Genomic DNA, 23906 nt, shown 5'->3' on the forward strand with positions numbered 1-23906 from the left:
TATACACACACATACACACATATACATTAGTTAGAAATGGAATTGTCTGTGTCAGCAATGAAAAAAGCTGACTCATTAGATCAATTAATTAACAGACAGAACTGCTGTGTGTGAAGGGCTCTTATGCATAAGGACTAAGCCGCCGCAGATCTCGCTTACAAAGGCATAGTTCCCATTTTACTCAGGAATCTGTTATGAAATGCTGATATTGCTATTTGGCATTAGCAAACATGTATATCATTACTAATGATGCCATATCCTTCCCAAAGTAGGACATTATTGTTACGGTATCTTTGTTACAGGACAAGTGCTCTGAATGTTTTCTTGTAATCCTGCATAGAATTTACTACCTTTCAGAAAGATAATGTTGTTCACTGACAACGTTGACAAGAGATATAGTTACTTTTTATTGCTATAACGATTCTAGTTGAGTTTTGCTTCGAGATATTCATATTCATTCTCATTGAAACACTGCAGCTTCCCATAATTCTATCATAGTTTTCCTATGTTGTAACTAGAGCACTTGGAGACATCGAACGCTAATGATTTTTTGAGAAAATGATCCAATTCTGGATGTCTAATTGGCATCCCTGACGGCAGCATTAGTCCTTAATACATGGCCGTCATAAATTCACAGGATCTCACCAAGATTAAACTGCAATGGGAAAAATGATGGCTGGATCAATACCGGTAAAGTTTAGAGTTCAGAGGGTTATGCAGGAGCATCTACACGCTCCTCCGAGTAAAAATTACCGGATCTGAGATGAGCACTGCGTGGGCGAACGTTTAGCTTTAAAGAATAATGAAAACGATCAGGTAATTATTTTAGGCATACACTGAGTATTGCTGTATTGTATTTTGTAGCGCGCGTGAATACATGTTAAACCGAATTATGGGCATCATTATGGGAATAACGAGTTTCAGCTTTGTGCATATTTTATGAGCCAGTGGTTGTCAAAAATATTTTTTGAGCACTTGTGTAGTCTAAGCAAGACAAATCAACGCTATAAAAAAAATTACTAGTGTCTGAATAAGTATACATAATAAGAGACGCGCAACAGCGCTATTGCCAAATACTGTAGAAAATTGCCGTGCATTTGAAGTAAACGTACAACTGTACGGAAACCGTTAGATTTTGGCTAAGCTTAAATCCTCTCTGCTTTCTCTTTTCCGGCTTTCGCCACTAACTTTGTCTAATTCCGCTACATTTTAAGTAATAGAGGGGTCAGATTTCTGTCCATTTGGATGTAGGACTTTATCAGTGAGTGGCGACAATACACATGGAAATCATCTGATCCTTTAGATCTGTTGTCAGTCACTGGTCATCAGACTCGAAAACGACAGTGGGCTGAGGCTGGTAGAAGGTTTCGTAGTGTGTGTCTTGCACGCTCCCATACGCAATGGATTGTAGAAGTTTACAAAGTTACTGTAGTGTCCCCCCGATTTAGTTTGACCTGTATCTACTTTTCTGATAGTTTAGTGAAAGAAGTAGTTCATAAATAAGTGAGTCTCTGAGAAGCCAAGATTAGTTAGTCAGACCATTATTTCGAAACAGAAGGACAAATGGTAAAATACCCGACTTAGTTATAGATGTATCTGTTAGACCGGACAAAAATGCAATATAGAAACTGTAGGGTAAAAATAATACAAGGCTGTGGAAAGTGCGGCATTCATAACCTAATTGCAGAGTTAATGACAACAATATTCAAAACCTCATATCAATCTTTCTTAGAAGCCATGATGTCCCTACCACTTTTAAGGCTCCATCAGCCCAGTCCTTTCTACTTTTCCTCTTCTCGCTGCGTCAGTAAAGTCTTCCGGTCATTCGCTATACGTACTTAACAGTATAAGCAAATAATAACGTTATGCTTTATGTATGTGAATCATTAGGTTATATTTTCCTCATACCTCTATATCTAATTTCTGTCGTGCATCCAGACTTGATATGCTAATCTCCTGAATGTAGATAATGTTGAAATCGGAACCGAAGAATAACGTGTCGTGTTTCCTAATGATAATTTTGTTATTCGACTATTGGTTTTTAACAATTGAAAGTTTATATGTGTATATAATATATACACACACACACACACACACACACACACACACATATATATATATATATATATATATATATATATATATATATATATATATATATATATATATATATATATATATATGAATAGCTAGTGACAGATCATAATAATAATTGAATTAAATGATATATTTTAATGGTGTTCAATTGTTAATTTTTGAACATGGTTCGCTGTATTCCGTGGGTATGCAGCCTGCTAATCATAAGCATATTAGAGGTAGAAATTTTCTATAGCTCTTCAGATTCCTATTTTCCCTTATTATTATGGGAACAATGCTCGAGTGTGCGACAGAGCAGAATGTGCAGCGGCTTTCAGCCTCCCCGTACTGTAGCGACCCCTTTCTCAATGCTCCCAAAAACACGTGACCTCATTTCCGTGTTTTTAGAAGGGAAGCACTCTGTTTTTAAGGGGCGGGTGGGGGCCCGCCAAATGCACTTCAATATTTCTTGAAAATTTTAAATCTCTGGCAATTTTAGCTGGTTGCTGGACGTAAGTCAGCCAAGTTCGTTATTTTTTTTTTCTCAGCAGTGCCCCAACTATCGGAATGGTTGTGGTTATACCTGAACTTAGAATCATGGAGTACAGGAACAAAGTGCTTTGTAGAAATACTATTACGGATAATTGTCCTTTATCGAAATTAATCCTAATTTATCCCTTTCTATAACGAAGAAAAATATCTGTATTTATGGCAGATCAAGTGCATAACTATTGTGAGGCTGCCTTGTTACTGTCTAGGGGCTCTATTTTAAGGTTTTAGAAGACTTTTGTAATATTTCGAGACAGGCGCCTCCACTACAGTGCGCCGCGTCCATTAAACGTGGTGCATTAATGCTTATACATAAATGGATAGCGAGAGAGAGAGAGATGATGATGACTCCTTTGGCATATTAAGCTCACATAAACTAAAGACAACTTGTGGACGGGATACCGTGCAGTGCAATAAGAATAAAAACGATAGGCTACTTGCAAATATTTGGGGCAGCGTCCGGCTTGAAAGTGGGCCGTAGCCTTCCCTTCTGTCACCGTTACACATGTTCTCTGGGAAAGGAAAGCATTTCATTTCGCCAATCGTCATCCTAAGCGTCTGACCTAGTTTCCAGAACCCGGGGAATTACCCTTCATTTGTTAGGAGTTCTACAAACGTCATGTCCTGGAACTTTCCCTCTGAGATACACACGCTTTTGTCAGGGAGCCTTCATTAGTTTCTCACCAATGAAGGTATTTCTTTCCTTAATCACTTTCTTTTCGTTTTTACTTTTGTTTTTTATGCATTTAAATCTTATTCCACTGACGAAAATATGCTTTTGATTTTGATAACGTCGTTATTATTAAAATGGAATCCCGCTGTGTTTTACTTGAATCATCCGATAGACGTACTGCATAATTAAACAGATTACGGAGGCTTTTAGAAACTAAAATGTTCTTGAAGTCTGTTTTCCCTTACGTACTTAAGTCAGAGTATTTCAAGAATCATGATGACTTATTGCTATCAAGTCCCCAGTATTTACCTAAACTTCTTTGTATTGATAACTGATGCATTCCAGAAAACTTTATTTGCAATCAAGTATTGCTACCAATGCACGAAAAAGCGTAAACTTGACAAGTTTATTGTAGACCACTTATACTAATGGGAAAGTCTAAATTTTTTTGCCTTCGTGAATATTATAATTGTTTTCGCTACGAAACATGAATAATTTATAACAATTAGGTAATTAATTTCCTGAAAATTTTATTTTGGTTGTTTAATGAAGTAGACAAAAATGTTAAATTGTCCGAATTAGACTGACAGTTTCAAAAGTCATTTTAATTTTCATTCAAGCTCGAATTTTCATGAGTCGTTTCGAGGAAAAGTTTAGTTGAAACCTTCTAGTGCTGTTAACCAGAAATGATAGCCACGGACTTCTTAATACTTAAAACTGTTAAAGATAGATTTTAGCCTATTACAGTGTATTAGCAAACTTTCGAACCATTGTAAGTTGCGGATTTGGTGGCAACCATCGACATTGATTTAAGTATCTAGTCCTGTGGAGTCAAATGTCGTGTAAAGAAAGAGCTATGGAGCACTCGACTTCTCTGATCTCGCATTCTAAGGGTAATTGGGATCAACTTTCGCGTTCACGATCTTCGCAAACCGTTTTGTATAGCAAATCTTGTCACTTGGCTGAGCAAAAGGCTATAGATAATTCCTCAGTGCATTGATGAAACTTGTGTGGCAGCTTCTGAAAGAGAGTCGTGGTGAAATTGGGTTTAAAATAAATATCGATCATTTGTGGGATAAATGAAATGTGGTGACATTCCGTTAATTTAGGGGACTACTATAGAGCATCTATAGGTGTTGAAGGGTGGATGATTTTATGAAAGCCTTGATATTTACATAGAAGAGATATATTGAGTTTAGGTAGGAGGGGCCTTCTCTCTTTCCAGAGGTGTCGTTAGCTACGCGTGTAACGGTAAATGAATTTTGGTATAACTAATAATTATACTTTCCAGATTTCATTTTGTGAAGGTAACGGAATCATGCAAAATCTCATCATTAACTTCAAATAAAATGAGATGCCATTCGTTGAATTACAGTTTGGAAATAACGACCTCAGTTTCGCAACCAGAAATAAAGTGATTATTCTGCACATAAATAATTAGGCAAACAATCGTAAAACAAAATCTTAGGAAATCAGCTGTCAACTAATATTTCCTTCGGTTCCGAACGGAAACTTGTTGCACTTTCGATTTCATCGTCGTCTGATCTGTTAGAATAAAGAGCATATTCTGCACTCTTGTGAGAATTTCTGTCGTTTAAAAATAGATTAATAAAATTTTGTGTAGTCTGAAGCCAAGTTGTTTTGTCTTAAGATACTGATTTGATCAGATTATTATGTCATCTGGTAACCCGTAATGATCCTTCTTGCAAAGAGAAAGACTCATTCAAAAAACTTGGGATAAAAGAGAAGGAAAAATAAGCGAGCGGCTAGGGAAAGGCAATAAGATTGTCCCATCTCCCGAATTTAGGGCTCATTTGACCCCGTTTCGTCTCATTTAGGTGATTGCTTTACTGCCGTTAACGACAAGGCATAGGGTTTGCATACAAATTAGGACATCACTTGCAGTTACCGTCAACTGTAGTCTGGCCAGATATTTATATTCAAACGCAGACTAAATTGCTAAGAATCATCCAAATACGTATCTTGTAAAGGGTTGGGCCTGAAGTTTCTAAAGTAATAAAGAAAAAATTAGTATGCTGATTTAGATGTGCCATTCGAAATGTTCGTAAATAGTATCTTCTACAGTAGGTGGCAGTTTGGGTTTGGTTTTGTTTTGATTTGATTTATAAAATTTGTTATCAAGCCAAGCGCTGGGCACTTTTGGCCATTCAACGCTTAAGACTGTCAAAAGGAGTTGTAGTGGTTGGACAGCAAGATGAAGATATTCAGTAAATAAGGGAAATGAAGTACGAAAATCTACAAGTGGAACAGTTTCATTAAGAAGTAATACTTAAAGAGCCTGGACAGCAAAGTTGAGGAAAGGAAGCGGAAATGGAGGTAAAGTAAAAGGCTGAAAAGTCTGTGCAGCTAGGGGCGGAAGAGGCTCTGCAAACATCCCTTAGTAATGCAAACAGTGCACTACGTGAAGGGCCCTGACGGCACCACTCCCCTACAAGGAATTTTGTTTTTATTTTCTACCTAGTTTTCTAGAGAAAATGTTGCGTTGTTTGGATGGCATTTACCCACTGATTCCGTATTTTATGCTCGTGATCATTATGGTATGCCCTTTTCTGCAATCTTTGCCTATTAAATTCGTAGGATTGTATATAAAACTTAACAGAAGCATTTAACTCTAGTCACACCGTTGCGTTTCTCTACGAAATTTGTTGTCAACTGTTGTGTTTTGTTTTCTACACTTATCCTTCGTTTTAGAAGCATGCATGAATTTTTCCACCCGGTTTCAAAGTAATGCGAGGGCGTCAATTCTTAATATCAAGACACTATTCCTTCTATTTTTACCGCTGCTTGAGTCTAGAAACTATTACTTCCCCCTTTGATTCCTAGTTCCTCAGTGCTCCCTCCACAAAGAGAGCTGCAGGCACACTACACTGCCAGAGTCTGGAGCAGAGCTTTATGGTTCTGATAAATTTTTTAGATTCTTACTTTCAGTATATAATCCCCTCTTTGATTTCACTTATAAATTTTTCTTTCACTTAAAAATTTTTAATCAAAACTTCACTTTTAATAGCTATTTTGTCTTCAGGAATTTACCAGTTTGAATCTTTTTTTCCGTTCAAAGACCCTTTCCTGTGAGCAATACTTTGAATAATTCCTTGTGGACAAACAACATACTACTGTGGCCTTAAAATCTCATGCCCTTGTCCAACTCCCTCCTGGAAGTTCTAGTGTTACTGGTTTGCCTAATATCTGTTACTGAATGTTAACAGCTTGCTACTCTACTGATTTTTATACCGAAAATTAACATGGTCTGTGCAGCTAGGGGCGGAAGAGACGCTGCATACACCCCTTAGTAATGCAAACAGTGCACTACGTGAAGCTCCTTGACGGCGCTACTCCCCTACAGGGAATTTTGTTTTTATTTTCTACTTAGTTTTCTAGAGAAAATGTCGCGTTGTTTGGATGGAATTTACCCACTAATTCTGTATTTTATGCTCGTGATCATTATGCTATGCCCTTTTCTGCAATCTTTACCCATTAAATTTTTAGGATTGTATATAAAACTTAACAGAAGCATATAACTCTAGTCACATCGTTGCGTTTCTTTACGAAAGTTTGTTGTCAACTGTTGTGTTTTGTTTTCTATACTTATCCTTCGTTTTAGAAGCATGCATGAATTTTTCCACCCGGTTTCAAAGTAATGCGAGGGCGTAAATTCTTTATATCAAGACTATTCCTTCGATTTTTACAGCTGCTTGAGTCTAGAAACTATTACTCCCCCTCCCCTTTTGGTTCCTAGTTCCTCAGTGCTCCCTCCACAAAGAGCTGCAGGCACACTACACTGCCAGAGTCTGGAGCAGAGCTTTATGGTTCTGATAAATTTTTTAGTTTCTTACTTTCAGTATATAATCCCCTCTTTGATTTCATTTATAAATTTTTCTTTCACTCAAAAATTTTTAATCAAAATTTCACTTTTAATAGCTATTTTGTCTTTAGGAATTTACTAGTTTGAATCTATTTTTCCGTTCAAAGACCCTTTCCTGTGATCAATACTTTGAATAATTCCTTGTAGACAAACAAAGCACTACTGTGGCCTTAAAATCTCATGCCCTTGTCCAACTCCGTCCTGGAAGTTCTAGTGTTACTGGTTTGCCTAATATCTGTTACTGAATGTTAACCGGTTGCTACTCTACTGATTTTTATACCGAAAATTAACACGGTACCACTTTACTATTTTTTTAAATAGTTAAGTGACCTTCCTTGCTCTTTTTACTCTTACTGTTACTGATTTGGTGCTATGTCTCTAGCTCTTACAACTAGCGCTTTTCAGTCCTTAACACTCATTGCCAGTCTTGTGTGTCCTCTCAGGTTTTTTTGTTATATTTTAGCGCCCCTTATGTTGTGTCCAGATCTTTTAATTCGTCAAGCGCATAGACTAGCCTACATCTCCTTGTTGCTTGATCTGTCTAGGATGGGCGGCTTCCTCTGGTTTCCCACTTTTTCTTTTTCGCCGGTACATTCCTCTCATCAACTAATTCCTTTATCTATATCAGTGTTTTTCTAGTATACCTCTTCTATTGATGCATTTCTACCTCTCCGTGTCTTTATTTGTAACTCTGCTTCTTAGCCAACTAGTTTTTTTAGTAACCACTGTAGGAATGTATAGAATCTATTATTTTTGTGTGTCTGAATAACTGGAGCTCGTCATTTACTAAGTGGTTGAGCACCTTCAAGGCTCAGTTTCTAACATTTTTTTCCATTCAGTCTTCTCGTTTTGGGGGATAATAACAAGATTCAACTTTTCTCTCCGTTACCAATATTTTTGGTGCCTTAATCAGCTAAAAAAGTAAAAGTTTTGAATGGACCTATTAGTCTTACTAGTTTTATTCCGTAGTTTCCATTCTCTACAGGCAATTAGTTGTCTAGCGCTGGCCCTGCCTCTTCTCAAGACTCTCTTACACTACAGTGCTTGGTGGCTTCGCTTTTTCCCGGAAATAACCAGCATCCGGACTATTGCTTCAGTGAGTCAAAGAAGGTAGTCCAACCTCATGCTCTCTAAAGGACCCCTGCCAAGATTCCATTTCCGTTATTTTGCATATGTCAGTGCTGTTTTCTCCTGGCTGCATGCAACGGATTTCTCTACCACTACCTGCTTCTCTCGGGCAATAGAGCCAATATATTTTTTTCTTGGGCTAGCGTAGGACATTGGGATGCCCATTACTTTGATCTTCTTAGGTTATATGCGTCACATATTCATGGAAATCGTCGGTTTGTTTCGTTACCACGGTTCCATATTAGGCCTATAAATACAAACAGTTCTGACGTATCTTTCTTTACTGACCAAATTGACTTAATTCATCCTGATCATCTTTAACCGTGAAATCCTTACACAAGGTAGAGTTTTGTTCTAGTTGATATTACTGTACATGTTCAGACGCCCTTCCGTTACTACTACCGTAGATACTCGTATTAATTTAGTATTATTGTTGAAGCACTTCTCCCATTACTTATTGTATGCATTCTTTGATCATGGTTTAGCGCTTTGTTTTTTAAGTATAATTTGGTTAATTTCACTTTCGACACCCAGTGTCTGATTCATTTCATGATGGTAGGAAATATTTATTCATTTGTTTTTTCTGCAAGTCCGTTCTCATTCGTTTAAATTTCCTCAAACATTTATGCCCTTCCTCGTTCTGTTATTCTTATTTCACATTAATGATGCTAACACGAACAGCGACAGCAGCAGTAATAGCAGCAGAGCCTTTTTATTGTGTTATCATTCTCCTCCTCCTTGTAATCTTTACAAACCTCATTCATATGGTAGGGACCTTCAGATGCACAAGGGAAAAGACTTGACATGACTTGCAAGTTTCAGAAAATAAATCGGTCTACTTTGAGAAGACAAGAACGCGGAGAGAAGAGAACGCAATTGAAAACTGACGAAACTGGCCACGTAATGCATAAACAACTAGAAAAAAGTATCAGCTAATGCTTAAATAGAATTTCTGAACCATTGATTCTCTCTCCCTTGAGAATATAGTTATTTCGGGCTAGAAATTTTATTTCAAAACTTTACGAGAATGAAAACGTTATCACTCTCTGGAGCTATGGTTTCATCAAATAAAAGTATATATATATATATATATATATATATATATATATATATATATATATATATATATATATATATATATATATATATATATATATACACACATATATATATGTATTATATATATATTACATATATATATATATATAAGTATATTTATAGATTATATATATATATATATATATATATATATATATATATATATATATATATATATGTATTTTATATATACTGTATATATTTTATATACATATACATTATATATATGTATATGGCTTAAGGTTTGTGAATATAGTTTTCTGGGTAAGTGTCGATTAGTTGAAGCGCTGATATTATCAATTTTCCTCTTTGTGAAGGTCAAGATCGTTGTGAGGGCTCCTCTGAACTCAGCGCGTCATCAGAGCTTCAAGTAAAGGAGAGAGTGAGAAGCCGGTTAAGAACACACAAATATAAACTTCATAGGAAGACATTTATTGAGAAATATGCATTTTTGTACAAACAATGTTAGTTTCAGCAAATATACATGACTGACGGGGTTCGCAGACCCCTTCCTCTTACAACGATAAATAGAAAAAAAAATGATGATCCTTCCAAGAGCGAAGATGTGAGTAGAAGTGAGTTTGTGACGCGTGAATGCAAATGAAAGTAATTGAAGAGTCAGGGAGAAGAAAGAGAGGATGGCCGGAGACGCCTTTCATTTAGGTGTTTTCGTTTCTTGCTTCGAAATCTAGTGATACACTTCGTGCCTCGACTTAGTCTATTACTTAGTCAAGAAAGAGATTCTATTGAAAGTCGTTTCCCGGGTTACAATTTGTGTTTTGTTGTTAGGAAACACTGTTTGTTTAATAATCTGATAAATAAAAAAAATGTCTCGTCTTTGTAGTTACATATGTGATTGTAAGTCAATAATCTCAAGTATATGCATGTTCAATTGCATGAACATACAATATATATATATATATATATATATATATATACTGTATATATATACATATATATATATATATATATATACTATATATATATATATTGTATATATATATATATATATATATATATATATATATATATATATATATATATATATATATATATATATTGTGTGTGTATACAAATTCACATATCCCAGAACAAGGCTGGCTAATCTAAGACAGGTTGAATTAGGATGGGTTCTGCAAGAACTTGCTTATCTGTGTCTGGTTTAGACATGAGCTGATGTGACATGGGGCGTCTCCACAGGGAAAGAAGGTGAGAGAAAGAGACAGCAAAATGTGTTTCTAAAGAGAGCATTATTTATATTTTTGATGCGTAAGAGGTTTGACACGAACATCTCAAGGCACAATTTACATTGACCTCACACTGTAGTGCGCGCGCGCATGTACACATACAATAAAATTGTACGGACACAAGTGTGTACTAAAAAGTAATCGAACCGCAGACGCACATACAGACACTCGGACACTCGCACGTGAAAATGATGCACATACACCGTAACTTTAATGTTTTAGTCTCTCCATTTGCGTTGGCTCATATCTTCAAGCACAATGAAAATTTTTAATTTGTTCAGAAAATGGTCTAATTAATATTAGCTTTTATGCCCGCCTAATGTCGTGAGCGCCTAATGTCGTGAGCACAAAAGTGATACTGATGTTAACAATGACGAGTCAATAATATCAGCAGTTTCGTCTGGCTGAATGGGTTAGGAAACGGGAAAGAATAGTTATGATTTGCCGAGCTTGTACAGATGAAATTGGTCGGTCTTCTGTATATAAGGCTGTGATTAACTTGCAAAAGAGATCAAGTGGAAAAGGACGCACTATCTTGATTTTACGCCCATAGGCGATCTTTTATTTTATTTATATTCTTGTGTTTTAAAAGTCGGCAACTCTTCTGCGGAGTATGAATTGCTATTATGAATGCAATCATCTTACAGATTAAAATAAATTTCCACTGACTTATTTTTGTTTTTACAATGGTTAATCATGTGGGTACATCCAAGAAATTCAATTTTTTTCTTTCTACATTTTTAATTGTTTGGGGTGCACCACAGTTCCCAGAGATGTATACAGCACAATCAGACAACACGATATCGAAAAAAGAGAGTTCTTTTTATTTATGGGCAATGATCATTGGCGTTATGAAAAATTGAAGAGAAAATGGAATTATAATTTTTTAGGGAATAGACGATATCCTTATCGTTATAAGTATGAAATTTGATTTAATACTTAATTCAGGATGAAAAGAGCAAAAGAATATTTTTTTTCCAATAATTTAGCTTGGCGACATTCAGCTAAGTCAAGTGCTTCCTCTATGAGTGACGCAAATAAAGACTTCAATTCTTTTTTTAATTATTATTTGTGCAGTTCAATGATGCATCTACCGCTAACACTATAAGAATGGTCACAGTATCATTCTAGCTTCATCCATTTGTTTTAACACGAGAGGGAAATGAAAAACAAACTTAGTCATATGTTCATGTATGCAAGTATTCAGGTGACTATAGTTACATGTATTTCCCTGTATGTATGTATGTATGTATGTTAAAGATAATCCAAAGAGACACACAATATACAAAAGGAATTTATATTAACCATGGGTAAGGTAGGTGCTTGTTACTACTGACTACCTAAGTACCAGTAGACATTCATGAGCTGCGCCAAATACTGTATCTGAAATAACACTAAAATAATTGTGAAAGATATAATGATGATAATAGTAATAATGATGACGCCTTTAAAGCAAGAAATCTTGTCCACAGCGAATACCAATGAACTTGCCAATAGAGTTATATCTTTATACTGAATGCTTATTATCCAAGAAACAAACAAATTGGAGCGACTTGGAACGCGTAAAAAGAATACCAAACATTAGCAATGAAAACAAAAATATCTTCAGAAGTCACTCGCGGATACTTTTCCATCCGAGCACATGGAGCGCACACCGTGGATACGAAAGCAGTATAAATGTACGTACAAAAAGAGACTGCCAGGTTAAAAGTGTTGTTTCCTTGGCGCCGCAAAATCATCTGTGAAGAATTGGTTGGGCAAACTGACTGGTTGTTTTATGGATGTAAAGCATAAAAAAGGACTCTTGCAGACCGAGAGCCTTGGATATAACATTCAGAGGTGTTCAACTGAGGCCCGCAACCAATCCTATGCTTGGGAAGGGTCAGTGAGGGACAAAATTCTTAACTCTAACACTGAATATCATTACAATAACACTAAAGTTACAAAAAAATGAAAACCAATGCAAAGAAAGATTATACCAAGAAAACAAGTAAATATCTTAAGTTTACTTATAATTATGATAATAAAGGATATGTACAGTACATAGCATCACCTTACGTTAGTATTTCTTATTATTCTAAGAACTAACATTATATATTTAGTGAACAGTAGAATAAGACCCCCAAAATGACGGAGGGGCGGGGCTGAAAATCCTCTCCTGTAAGTTAGTAAAGAGCAAAGTGCGAGTGAATACAAAAATAATCCTTACGAAGGAAATTTGAAAGAATAAATAATCATCTGTATGTAGGCATTCTATTCTTATCCATCGCCAAGATTGATTTGAAATGGGGATTTTATTTTGAATCACTCATCTGTTGATACAATTTAGTCGCAATGAAGGCCACGTGGCCAATGGTCCGATATCATTTATTTTAGTTTCACTTGTCCATGTTAGTGTCTGTTGTACGGCTACTTTTAAAAATCAGTTTTCCTAGATAAACGTCTTGTCCATGTGACCTATTTTGCGACATACTCATTGGTCATTCACAAAATCTATAATCTCTTACAGTTTACACTTCAACACTGACATCGAGTCTAAAAACACAACACTCATCAAGTGAACCTTTGTGGTCCCTTTACCTTAAGAAATCGAATAATTAAATGTATAAATAAATGAATTAGTAAATAAAACAACTCATAGCCATGCATTGCTAGTGCTGGTCCCCCTAAGGGAAAAATATATTCTTATAAATCTTTTTTCCCAAAATTATCATCATTACAAGATTTATATTTTCTATGAAGACTTTAATCAATTTTTATTTCAACCACTACACACTAATAATTCATTTCTGAAGAGGCACCATTTTGTTCAACAAGTGTGAAAGACTTCATTTTCAAAGTCTTTTTTCACTTTTCATTTTCATTTTGAGATAATTTCTCTCCACGAAGAGTCTCGATGGGTTTTGTTGAGCAACTCTTTGTCGAAAAAGTTCGGTCTACAAAAAGGATTCTCAAGCAAAGGAAATGAATATTTTTTTGTGGGGGATTTACCACTGGACAGCATCATCATGAAAATCATCCTCAGTGCTATTCTCCACTTTTTCTCATATTTTATCAGCAATATCATCTTCAGCATGAATCGGATGTTTTGACACCTTTGAATTTTCTGTCCACTTAACTAACCTCTCACTTCTGCTTATTGGAAACGCTCAAGTCGATTCTGAGAGATTCTGAGCTTTACAAGAATTAAGAAAATTATCAAATGGAAAATGTAAGTTTTCTTAGTAGACAGACTGATAGAACTGCCAACAAAGCGAGTGTTCTGGTTAGGATAAGTTCTTATTTGCCAGGAAGGAGAAAAACAAGGGTTCCATTTAAGTTATTAGCTTTCTTTTCATTAGGATATTTCTGCAGAAGGATTATTCTTTCGAAGTGCTTTGACAAAGCATATGTACAAAATATAATTGCTGCAACTGCGTGTACGAATCTAGACGCAAACATATGATCGAAGAACATATATGTTTCTAGAATTCATTATAAAAAATGGCTTGCTTAGGAAAAAGAGGCAACAGCGATCCTCTTTATTATTCCGCTATAAGGGAAAGATATTTAATTACTGATGAATATATAATATCCTCTTTCAAGGAGTATCTAGATTATCTCTATGAGCCTCTGATTGCCAGAGCACAAGTGGAAAAAGACTGTGTGAGCTTTATTAATGCATATTACCTTACTGAAGCACAACTTAATCGCTCAGAGTGAAGGCCCAAGCAGCTCCTCGCCTAAAGAACAAATGCACGCCAGCCTCATCCATCTAAGCTAGTGAGGAAAGGACACTCCCTCTTTTGTCCTCCTTTTTGTCGGAGGGATTTGAGTCTGAAACTCTTTCTTAAGGGCAGCTGGGATCAAAGAACATGAATCTCCTCCGGCAACTGTAAATGAATCTGTAAGACTTTCTTTCTAAAAGAACTGACGCTCGGAGGGGGTCAGGACATCGGAGGCCTTAATGGCCCATTAGCTTTGAAGATGGTAGAAGGAGCGCACACAACAAGATTACATTTTAACTGGCATAATGCTACGAAGGGTGACCGAGAGAAAGGACCAAGGGATTGCAAGGAGAGGCCCACCAAGGAATCCCCAAGTATGGCGTTTTGTGCGATTAAGGGGGATCCAACATGGCGTCTCTTTCCTTTCGAGTATAAAAATGGGATCAAGCACACCTCCTCCTCCTGTCTCTCCATCTGCTCTTTCTTCTCCTCCTTCCCCTCCAGCTTCACTGAGGCAACTTCAGGCACGAACCTCACCAACAGCTGTAAAGACAGAGAGAAACGGTATTGTAATGTCAACCTTTACGAACTGAAAGCCTCTTGAAGGGAAGCTTTTTTGTCAAGCAGAAAAAGTTGCTTGAAATGAGAAAAGAACTAAAAATAAGTATTTCATTTCAGAGTGACTGTTACTAACGGAGAGCAAGCACAAGAAATCGGCTAAAGTAATGGATCGATCAAAGTACGTTCTAAATTTCAAAAGTAGTATGTAATTACTTAAGTGAAAGATACCCAGGCATTTTGTGAAATGGGTAATACATTTTCATTATGTTAAAATACAAGAATTTTTTTTTCTAGGAACACTAATGTATATAGAAGCAGAAGTAATACAAACTACATCGAAAGTGATAAAAGTTGTTGTGGAAAAATTCCTTTAACTACAAATAGATCGTCAGTCTCATTATTTGCTCTGATGATTCATTTACTTTCTTTCAACTGCTATTACTGTAAAAACTGACTGCAAAGACTGAATGAATGACGTAATTTAAATGAGTAATCTAAAACTAATCCTCAATGCCACATTATTGGATATGCTAGAGCAAGGAAACTTGTTCCGTTCATAATGAAGTTTCCTATTACTCGGCTAGCGAGCAAATATAACTTAGAGGGTATACAAACATATAATTCACCATTGTTTGATACCCACAAGCTGCTAATTTTAGAATGAAATAACGTCAACAACAGCAGCAGCGCTGAATGGACAATATCAGGGACTTTGCGGTGGGAAAAACATCTGGTGCATAAAACTGCAGCGATTCAGGGAAATGGAAACGCGATGCTTACCACTTTTTCATCTCAACTGTGTCTCATTTAGCATCCTCCACTTTTTTGGGCTCGGTGGTCGTTGTGGGAGAAGTGGTGGTTGTGGGAGTATTGGCCGAAGAGGTTGTGGATGTGGTCGTGGGGTTGTTGTTTGCTGCTGAGGCTGCTGCTGCTGCTGCTGATGCAGCTGTAGCCTGGGCTTTTGCCAGGGCGTTCTGCAGCTTCGCTTCCTTCAGTTTTTTCTCCTTCAAAGAAGGCTACGGAAGAGAGGAAACATAGTTAGCACAATACTGTAATAATAATAATAGTAATCATAATAATGTAAAAGATGTAATGTGTATTCCGTTATTTTTATATATATTTGTTCTTTTTGTGTGTTCAACTTGAGATGCTTCCACACTACAGTTAAATATGTCATTAACACATATTGGTAACTTATCGTTCACACATCACAGACAGGATGAATAAAAGTGGAGTCTTGATCTGTGCTTTGCATGGTTACCCAGCGTTTGCCAAAGTTTAATTTTCTCCTTACACTCATTGATTTGTTTTCAGTTTGTTTATAATATGGTTGTGGTAAGTTACTAGAGTGTGTTTATTGCTGCGATCAGTACTGTAAACAGTTATGATGGGAAAGTTATGCTTTGCTTTGTATCTTCTTTAATATCTGCTTATATGTTCCTGTTACATTCTCTGTCCCTCTATGACATCTTTAGACACTTTTCTGTTGTAACCATCTGCTTGTTAGGTACAGCTAGGATCATGCCTACAGAACCTGTGTCTTAAGTAATAGATAGACATTCGGTAACAATCTTAGCTGCAAGTTTCTCCTATTTATAAGATGAACCTTGTGATGCATCCACACTGCAGTCAGTAAAAAAAACTTCTTAAACACATGCCAGCAATTTATCGCGCACATATCACAAACAGGTTGAATTAAAGTTAATGACTTAGAGGTAGTCCTAATTACTGCTTCATACCATCATCCAGCATTTGCCAAAGATTCATTCTCCACCCACGGTTGTTGACTTATTTTCAACCGATTTTCGATTTGTATGTGTTACGTTTATAATATGTTTTACTGCTGTGTGGATGCAACCTTCGGTGAAATGTTAAACATCGAATAATAAGACATGGGAAATCCAAAAATATGACAAAGCATTTGTTAATTCGTAAGTTCTGATTCCTTTGTTAATGTAGTGGTTAACATTGCTTAGTTTACTTCCTTATTAGACTCTCGATTGACATACTTTTTGAATAAACCTATGACAAAGCCACCTCTAAACATAGGTTGATTTTATTCCCATGCTGTTTTCATTTAATGTCTTCGTTGTATCTCTCTCTCTCTCGACCTTTCATATGTCTTACTCCACATCATGAAGATTGATAAAAAAAAAAGCCCTTGGACCAACCCCTAAGTGACAATCCTAAAATTGTGAGCTCTTGAGGGTTTGAAGCCCAATCCTTGCGCATAATAACTGAAAATTTAAATTTGGAGCTGTCGTGATTGTTTTCATACTTCGTAAGTCGCAAGTGGCTAGAGAGTTATGCTCTGCTGAAAAAATAAAGTGAATTAGATTCACTGTGTTTATTCTTTATAACACGCGAACCAGCAATTTATGTTGCCCCCTCATATTATGTCAGCTATTTATCTCGGCTATTTTCTTCTTTTCTTTTCTTCACATCCACTAACCAAGCGTCGCTGCCTGAAAGGCAAAGTGCCCGGTTATCCTTAGTTCATCACCAGTTGTAGTATCTTAGGCACTCTTTCCTCTCGAAACTCTATGGAACTCTCTCTGTCTTCCTTGCTTCACCAATTAAGATTCATCTCTGTTTTCATCCTGCCATCATCCTGCATTGACTTTCAAAACGTTTTGAGAAATTGTAGGTCAGTCACATCCGTTCTTCTACCATTTTAATATTAACGGTCAGCATTCCATTTTCCTGGGTCTCACTCCCGTCAATTTTCTCTTCTTATAAATACCGTACTTCAGACTAGTTCACCAGTCTTTGCAGCTTCTTTTAGTTGTTACCACCTAACAATGCATCTTCTGCAAACAACTGACAGTCTTCGTTCCACTCACAATGTCTTTCCCGACCTTTTCCCTTACTCCTCGGACTGCTTCATGTATACAAATATTGAACAACCTCAGCGACATAAACTCAGACAGAAACGCATACGCACATACACACGCATATTATATATATATATATATATATATATATATATATATATATATAGATTATATATATATATATATATATATATATATATATATATATATATATATATATATATATTTGCATGTAAATAAATTATATATATATATATATATATATATATATATATATATATATATATATATATATATATATATATATATTATTAGTGTGTTTCTTATATCCTGTCATACATCCGTATTTTTAGCCTAGCGTAATCTGCCATTTGATAGATGATATGTAGTTTGACAGCCTCACTTTCCAAGTACCCGTTAGCCTTCATAAAAGTGAATGATTGTACTGTAAAATATGAAACCGCTTATGCCTCCACTGTACAATAGGTGGCGTGGGAGGTATTCCAATACAGACTTTTCTGGCTATCAAAACTTAATTAAGCGTGATACGCTTAAAGTTGAAATCCGATGTGAAGGCGAGTCCTATTGGACGTTCGGAGTTTGGGATTATCAAAGGCCATTTAGGACGATAGAACACGAGAATTCTTTGTCTTTTATCTTGTAATTGCACAATTTCTATAGAAACTTGTTAAACAAGAAATTTGAAGACTTTCCTACTATAGTGTTTCCGTTAAACAAGAAATTTGAAGGCTTTCCTACTATAGTGTTTCCTATATTCAGTGGTGCAGCAAATTGTAACAAATTTCCTTGAAGAGATTTTGCAGGTTGTCTTGTCTTGTGACAGAGAGTATTCAGAATGATTTTCTTTTATCATGTAATTCACCAGAAACATCTAAAAATCAGAGACGATTAACAACCCTCCTATTGTTAGATAAACATAGATTCAATTAAAGCTAATTTTTATAATCATGTGGTGACAGTTTTTCCATTATGACTCATAGTTCAGTGCAGATGAAGTCGTGTTAATAATCTTCCAGCTTGAGTACACTGACCCATGATGCAAATTTAATGTTAACTAACTTTTGTTCTTACTGGTACTGGTCGAGCATCAGTTAGAAGTGGGGAGTGGCTGGTCATATCAACAGTGACCAGCCACTGATTCTCTTGAAGAATTAATTTAATTTTGATGGCTGCGGTTTCTACCACTAATTTCAGAATGGTAAAAATTTTATGGAAATCATTTCTAAGATCCTTATTCCCCTTCCATGTATCGCCACACACGCACACGCACGCACACGCACACACACACACACACACACACACACACACACATATATATATATATATATATATATATATATATATATATATATATATATATATATATATATGGCACATACAAAGTTGCTTGTGCCACTCTGAATAGATATCGCAAAAAAAGTATATTTTTCCGGCAAACTCAAAATGGCGCCCACTAGACTAGTAGGAGTTGTTCTGAGTTAGGATCCTTGGTGTCAGATATGACAAAAAAGGTCCTGGAATAGTTATTTAAACACCAGAATTATCTCTAATTAGCGTTGGACAACACCTGAAGTGCGAAAGGAAACCAGATTGATGTCACATCTCGTAGTATACATTAAAAAAACTGAAACACCATCGTATTTTCCTCGTGTGTATTTTAAGGGGAAAGATAAGAGGGTTTTGAAAAATACTTGATAGCTACTTTCTTCATAATATAATATCAAATTTTCTCAGAAAGAAAATCGCTTATTGTGACAAGTTTGAAACTTTTTATGATCCAAATAAGCTAAGCATGGAACAAAAAGCAGGCAAAACAGTAAAGATGAAACAGTTTAAACCTATGGATGAAGCCTGGATGAAAGCGAGAAAACTCCCAACGCTTTCCTTCACCCAGCCCTTCATACTGTCATTCCTTCACTCGCCAGCCCTTCAGGCCTTCACTCTCCCCTCTTTCGCTGGTAAAGGTCAGAGGTTATAACACATCCACATTAATCCTGTTCTCTTGTCTGATCCATAATTATGTGGTCTTGCCGTTGGGGGGGGCGGTGGGGGACCGACCGAGGACATATATCATTCAAACGTGTTTATTATCTCAGCACTAGGTCTGTTGCAAGACAAGATCCATCTCATATCGATAAGGATAGACATGTGTTCTGAAAACTACTACAGTATTCTGTGTGTCTTTTCCTGGAACTCAGGAAGACTGGTCACACTCATATTGTTACAGTTATTCAGTAAAATAATTTTACTGATACGAACTGACATAAATGCCTTCCGAGTAGTTGTTTCTTGAAGAAAATATGGTATATTTGTATTCGAAATTCTGATTCAGTGAAAACAAAGGTCACTAGTAGTGTTCTGTACAAAACGTAGCTCAGTGCAACAGAGGCGTGAATAAAGCCAAGAAGAAATGGCCACTGTTTTCCAAGTCGCTTGCTGAATTTCTTTGAATTTTCCATAATTCAGGAAATCAAGTTTCTATGGTTAGTGAGCACTTTATGTCCTTGATGTTGTTCAATTGTAGGTTAACAGTTTATTTATCATTAGTATTTTATTGCTTTGCGATTGGAGACTTCATTTTAGATATCCCGTTCACATTTCCACAGGACGTGAGAGAGTCAGTAGCCGCCCACCAGAGATATACAAGACAGTGGTAAGTTAGATTATGATTTTGTTGAAACATGAATTGCTAGAAGACGAAAGTATTATAATAGTAATGATTTATGTAACGAAAGTTTCAGTAACTTAAAGTTAAAGTGTCCGAATTCGAATAACAATATTGAGGTTGATGTTTTCGACCGAAGGGCAGTAGTAATAAGAAAGTGATTGAAAGGTCAGTGACCAAAGTGTTTGCGGCTGAAGAGTTAACAGTCAGTAAGAAGATAAGACTGAGTTTTCAGAAACTAAACATGTTTCTGATACGTAAAAAAGTAAAAGGTCAAAGTTACAAACAGAACACGTAATTTCCTGAATAGCGATGGGCGTTTAACAATAATAGCGAAAGGTTCCCAAAATGCTCATGAAATGTTTTGCGTTTATTGTTTTCATAACCTTGCATCGATAGGATTAGCCAGTGGCCTAACTCATTTTAGCCTTTTTTTTATGTTGATAGACGATTTTGTACATAGCCATGTAGATACGTACATATGCTTGTGATATGACCTCGAGTGCAAGCCCGCGCACACAAATACCCACATATATATAAATATAAGAATATATATATATATATATATATATATATATATATATATATATATATATATATATATATATATATATATATATATATATATACATATATATGCATATATATACATATACGTATATATATTATATATATTATTTATTTATTTCACAAGTATTAAGCTACAAATGTCGTTCAGGGTCAAATTCATGTAACCTCGGAATAAATGATAAGGGTTCTGTCACCAGGGGTACTTGAGTCCACCTGATGACGGATCTCTTATATCACTTATAAGTTCTCCTTAGGTGTTTATTCCGAGTTCGAGTGATCTGATATTATATATATATACATACACAGTATTATATATTATATATATAATTATATATATCCATATATGTGTTTGTGTGTATGTATGTGTGTAGGAGAATAAAGTGAAGCAACAGAGCAATGATTTTTCTGTTTTTCTTCAGAGTTTTGGCCCAGGAGATAAAAAGAGACTCGGAAGATTAGAGAGGTGTTGACTTATAATGAACGCCACGTGTGTGTGTGAGAATATGTGTATATGTGTGTGTGTGCCTCGTGATGTGATCACTGGAATCCAAGGCAGGGTATACTGTGATCGCATCAGCCAAGGTTATTAGATTAATCTATAGACCTTGGCAGCAGCTAAAGGTCAAAAAGGGCATCGGACTAGTAAAGGAATCCCAAAAATCTTTCTGAGAACCGAAAGGCTCATACCTTATGCACCACCCCTTCTAATGGAAGAGGGTGTATGGTGATATACTGATATATATATATATATATATATATATATATATATATATATATATATATATATATATATATATATATATATATATATATATATATATATATATATATATATATATATATATATATATTTTATATATATATATATATATATATATATATATAATTTTTCCTGCTATGTGCCAGTGCTACGAATCGTCCTTTTAGGTTTGTCTGGTTGAGTGTCGAACACCTCCACACTTTGCGCCATTCACCTGCCTCTTGCATACGCTTTCTTGCTTCAGAGATGCTGAGTTCTTTTCATTCGGTCACCCTCACAGCACTTTGCGGGCCTTCCTTTTCGATTTCCTCCCAGCACTTCGAAATTATATTCGTTTTCTCTAAGCTCTCGTTCTATATCCTTGTCACATGAGTAGTCAATCTCTCTCAAAAAAAAATTAGCGTATCGAAAATTCTTAACCTTCCATGATCTTACTCCACATACAAAACACATTTAATTTATCATTTACAAATGTTCAACCTTTTATTTTCTTTTACATTCAGCGTCCATGCTGTACTTACACAGAGGAGAGTTTCATTTTCCCTTTATATATTCAGACTTTGGCTTTGGAAGCATTCCTTCTCTTTTATGTCTTATATGAACCTGCAACCTTCTTTCTGTAATCTGTTCTGTGACTGACCTCTGCTGTTAACATGCCATTAGCTTCTATAATAATAAAATCCGAGTGGATCTTTCTTGCGTGTCCCCCCCCGGGTGGGGGAGTGGTAGATAGGGGATCGGGTAGGGTAGGGGAGACATTACACATCCTCCCTTCCTCCTGTAAACCTGTTTGTCCGCCTCAGGGTGGGGGTGGGGTAAGTAGGGGATTGGGAGGGTAGCGGAGACATGACACATCCACCCTCCTCCTGCAAACCTGTTTGTCCACCCATGGGTGGGGTGGGGTAGGTAGGGGATCAGGAGGGTAGGGGAGGCATGACGGGCAGCGCCAGATTCCAGCGCAGCGTAGCGCGCGCCATCAAGCTCATCTGTTATATTTGTTGTCCCATACCTACATGCACATGATCTGTTTTTCTCCCATCAAACATTCATTACTTGAGCTTCCTGGATCCCATGCACCCTCATGACCTTACTCTGGATAACTTTCACTTCCACCTTTCTCTTTTCGAAAAAAAAAATTCTTACTCTTTCACTAGACTCTGCAATTTTTCTTCACGCAGCCACTCCACACACCAGTCATGACCCATTTTCGTGTCCTTAAGCAGGTTAAGGGATATAGTTGTGAAAATATATCACGCACTTTGTATGATATCTACTTTTGAGCAAAATCGGTCGCCCAAGTTCACATATTTTAGCACATGCTTTGCTTTCATCATAGATCCTTTTGAGTATTCTCAACAAATTACCTTCTACATAATACTTGCCCATCAACCTTCGCATTGCATCTTTATGAATATATCACAGGCATTATCTCGGACCATGTGCATCATAGATAGCCTTTTCCTTTAGCTCTCAAACTTGGTTCATATACCCTTTCCTGGTCTAGAGCTACATTGTTCTTACTTTATCAGTTCCGTATTGTCTTACTTTTTCACTTAAAATCGTACCTTACAACTCCCGTACAATATCCCATATAAATATTATTAGTGACTTCTGTCACTTTAACCATGAACAAACGAAAGAATTATTCTTCTCACCAATTCCTTTGAAGCCTTTTTCTCATCCACACAAGTAATGCACACCTGGCCAAGCCCTTAATCACACTTTCATCACTTGCTATCCCAACAGTACCTATAACCCTTTTACATAACCTCGTCCACTCTTGCATCATGGAGCTCTGCCACTGCATTCAAAAACTTTTTAAATAGTCACTCCATCGACGCAAGACGAAATTCTCTTCATTTGCATCTTTAACTTCGAGATCCCTTCGTCCTGCGTGTACGTCTCTGAAGTTCATATTTTTTCTCTCGAAGCATCTTAAGATATTTAAGGATCCCGCCCCATTTTCAGCCATTTTGTACGGTGAATGCTTTAATTCTCCAAATTCGTCCTATTTCAGAGCAAATACTTTCTCTTTTATTAGGTATTATAAAATATAATGTACAAAAGAAATACTAAGCACCGAATGAATTTTTAAATAGTTAAGCAGTGGAGTGTTCTTTTGAAATTAAAAAGA

At 36.2% G+C, this 23906-nt stretch overlaps 1 protein-coding gene across 2 annotated transcripts in view; it reads right to left on the reverse strand.

Moving 5' to 3' along the window:
• Positions 1 to 11375: 11375 nt before the first annotated feature.
• LOC136843164 (leucine-rich repeat-containing protein 63-like) overlaps positions 11376 to 23906 on the reverse strand; it is a 73356-nt gene continuing 60825 nt past the window's right edge. For both annotated transcript variants that reach the window (XM_067111221.1, XM_067111222.1), the window contains exons 4-5: positions 15703 to 15938; positions 11376 to 14904 (exon numbers count right to left, since the gene is read on the reverse strand). In XM_067111221.1, coding sequence (XP_066967322.1) covers positions 15726 to 15938 — 213 coding nt within the window. In that variant the 3' untranslated portion in view covers positions 11376 to 14904; positions 15703 to 15725. The remainder of the gene's footprint in view (positions 14905 to 15702; positions 15939 to 23906) is intronic.

Source organism: Macrobrachium rosenbergii, chromosome 11 (genome assembly GCF_040412425.1).
Source record: "Macrobrachium rosenbergii isolate ZJJX-2024 chromosome 11, ASM4041242v1, whole genome shotgun sequence".
In the NCBI taxonomy this organism is placed as follows: domain Eukaryota; kingdom Metazoa; phylum Arthropoda; class Malacostraca; order Decapoda; family Palaemonidae; genus Macrobrachium; species Macrobrachium rosenbergii.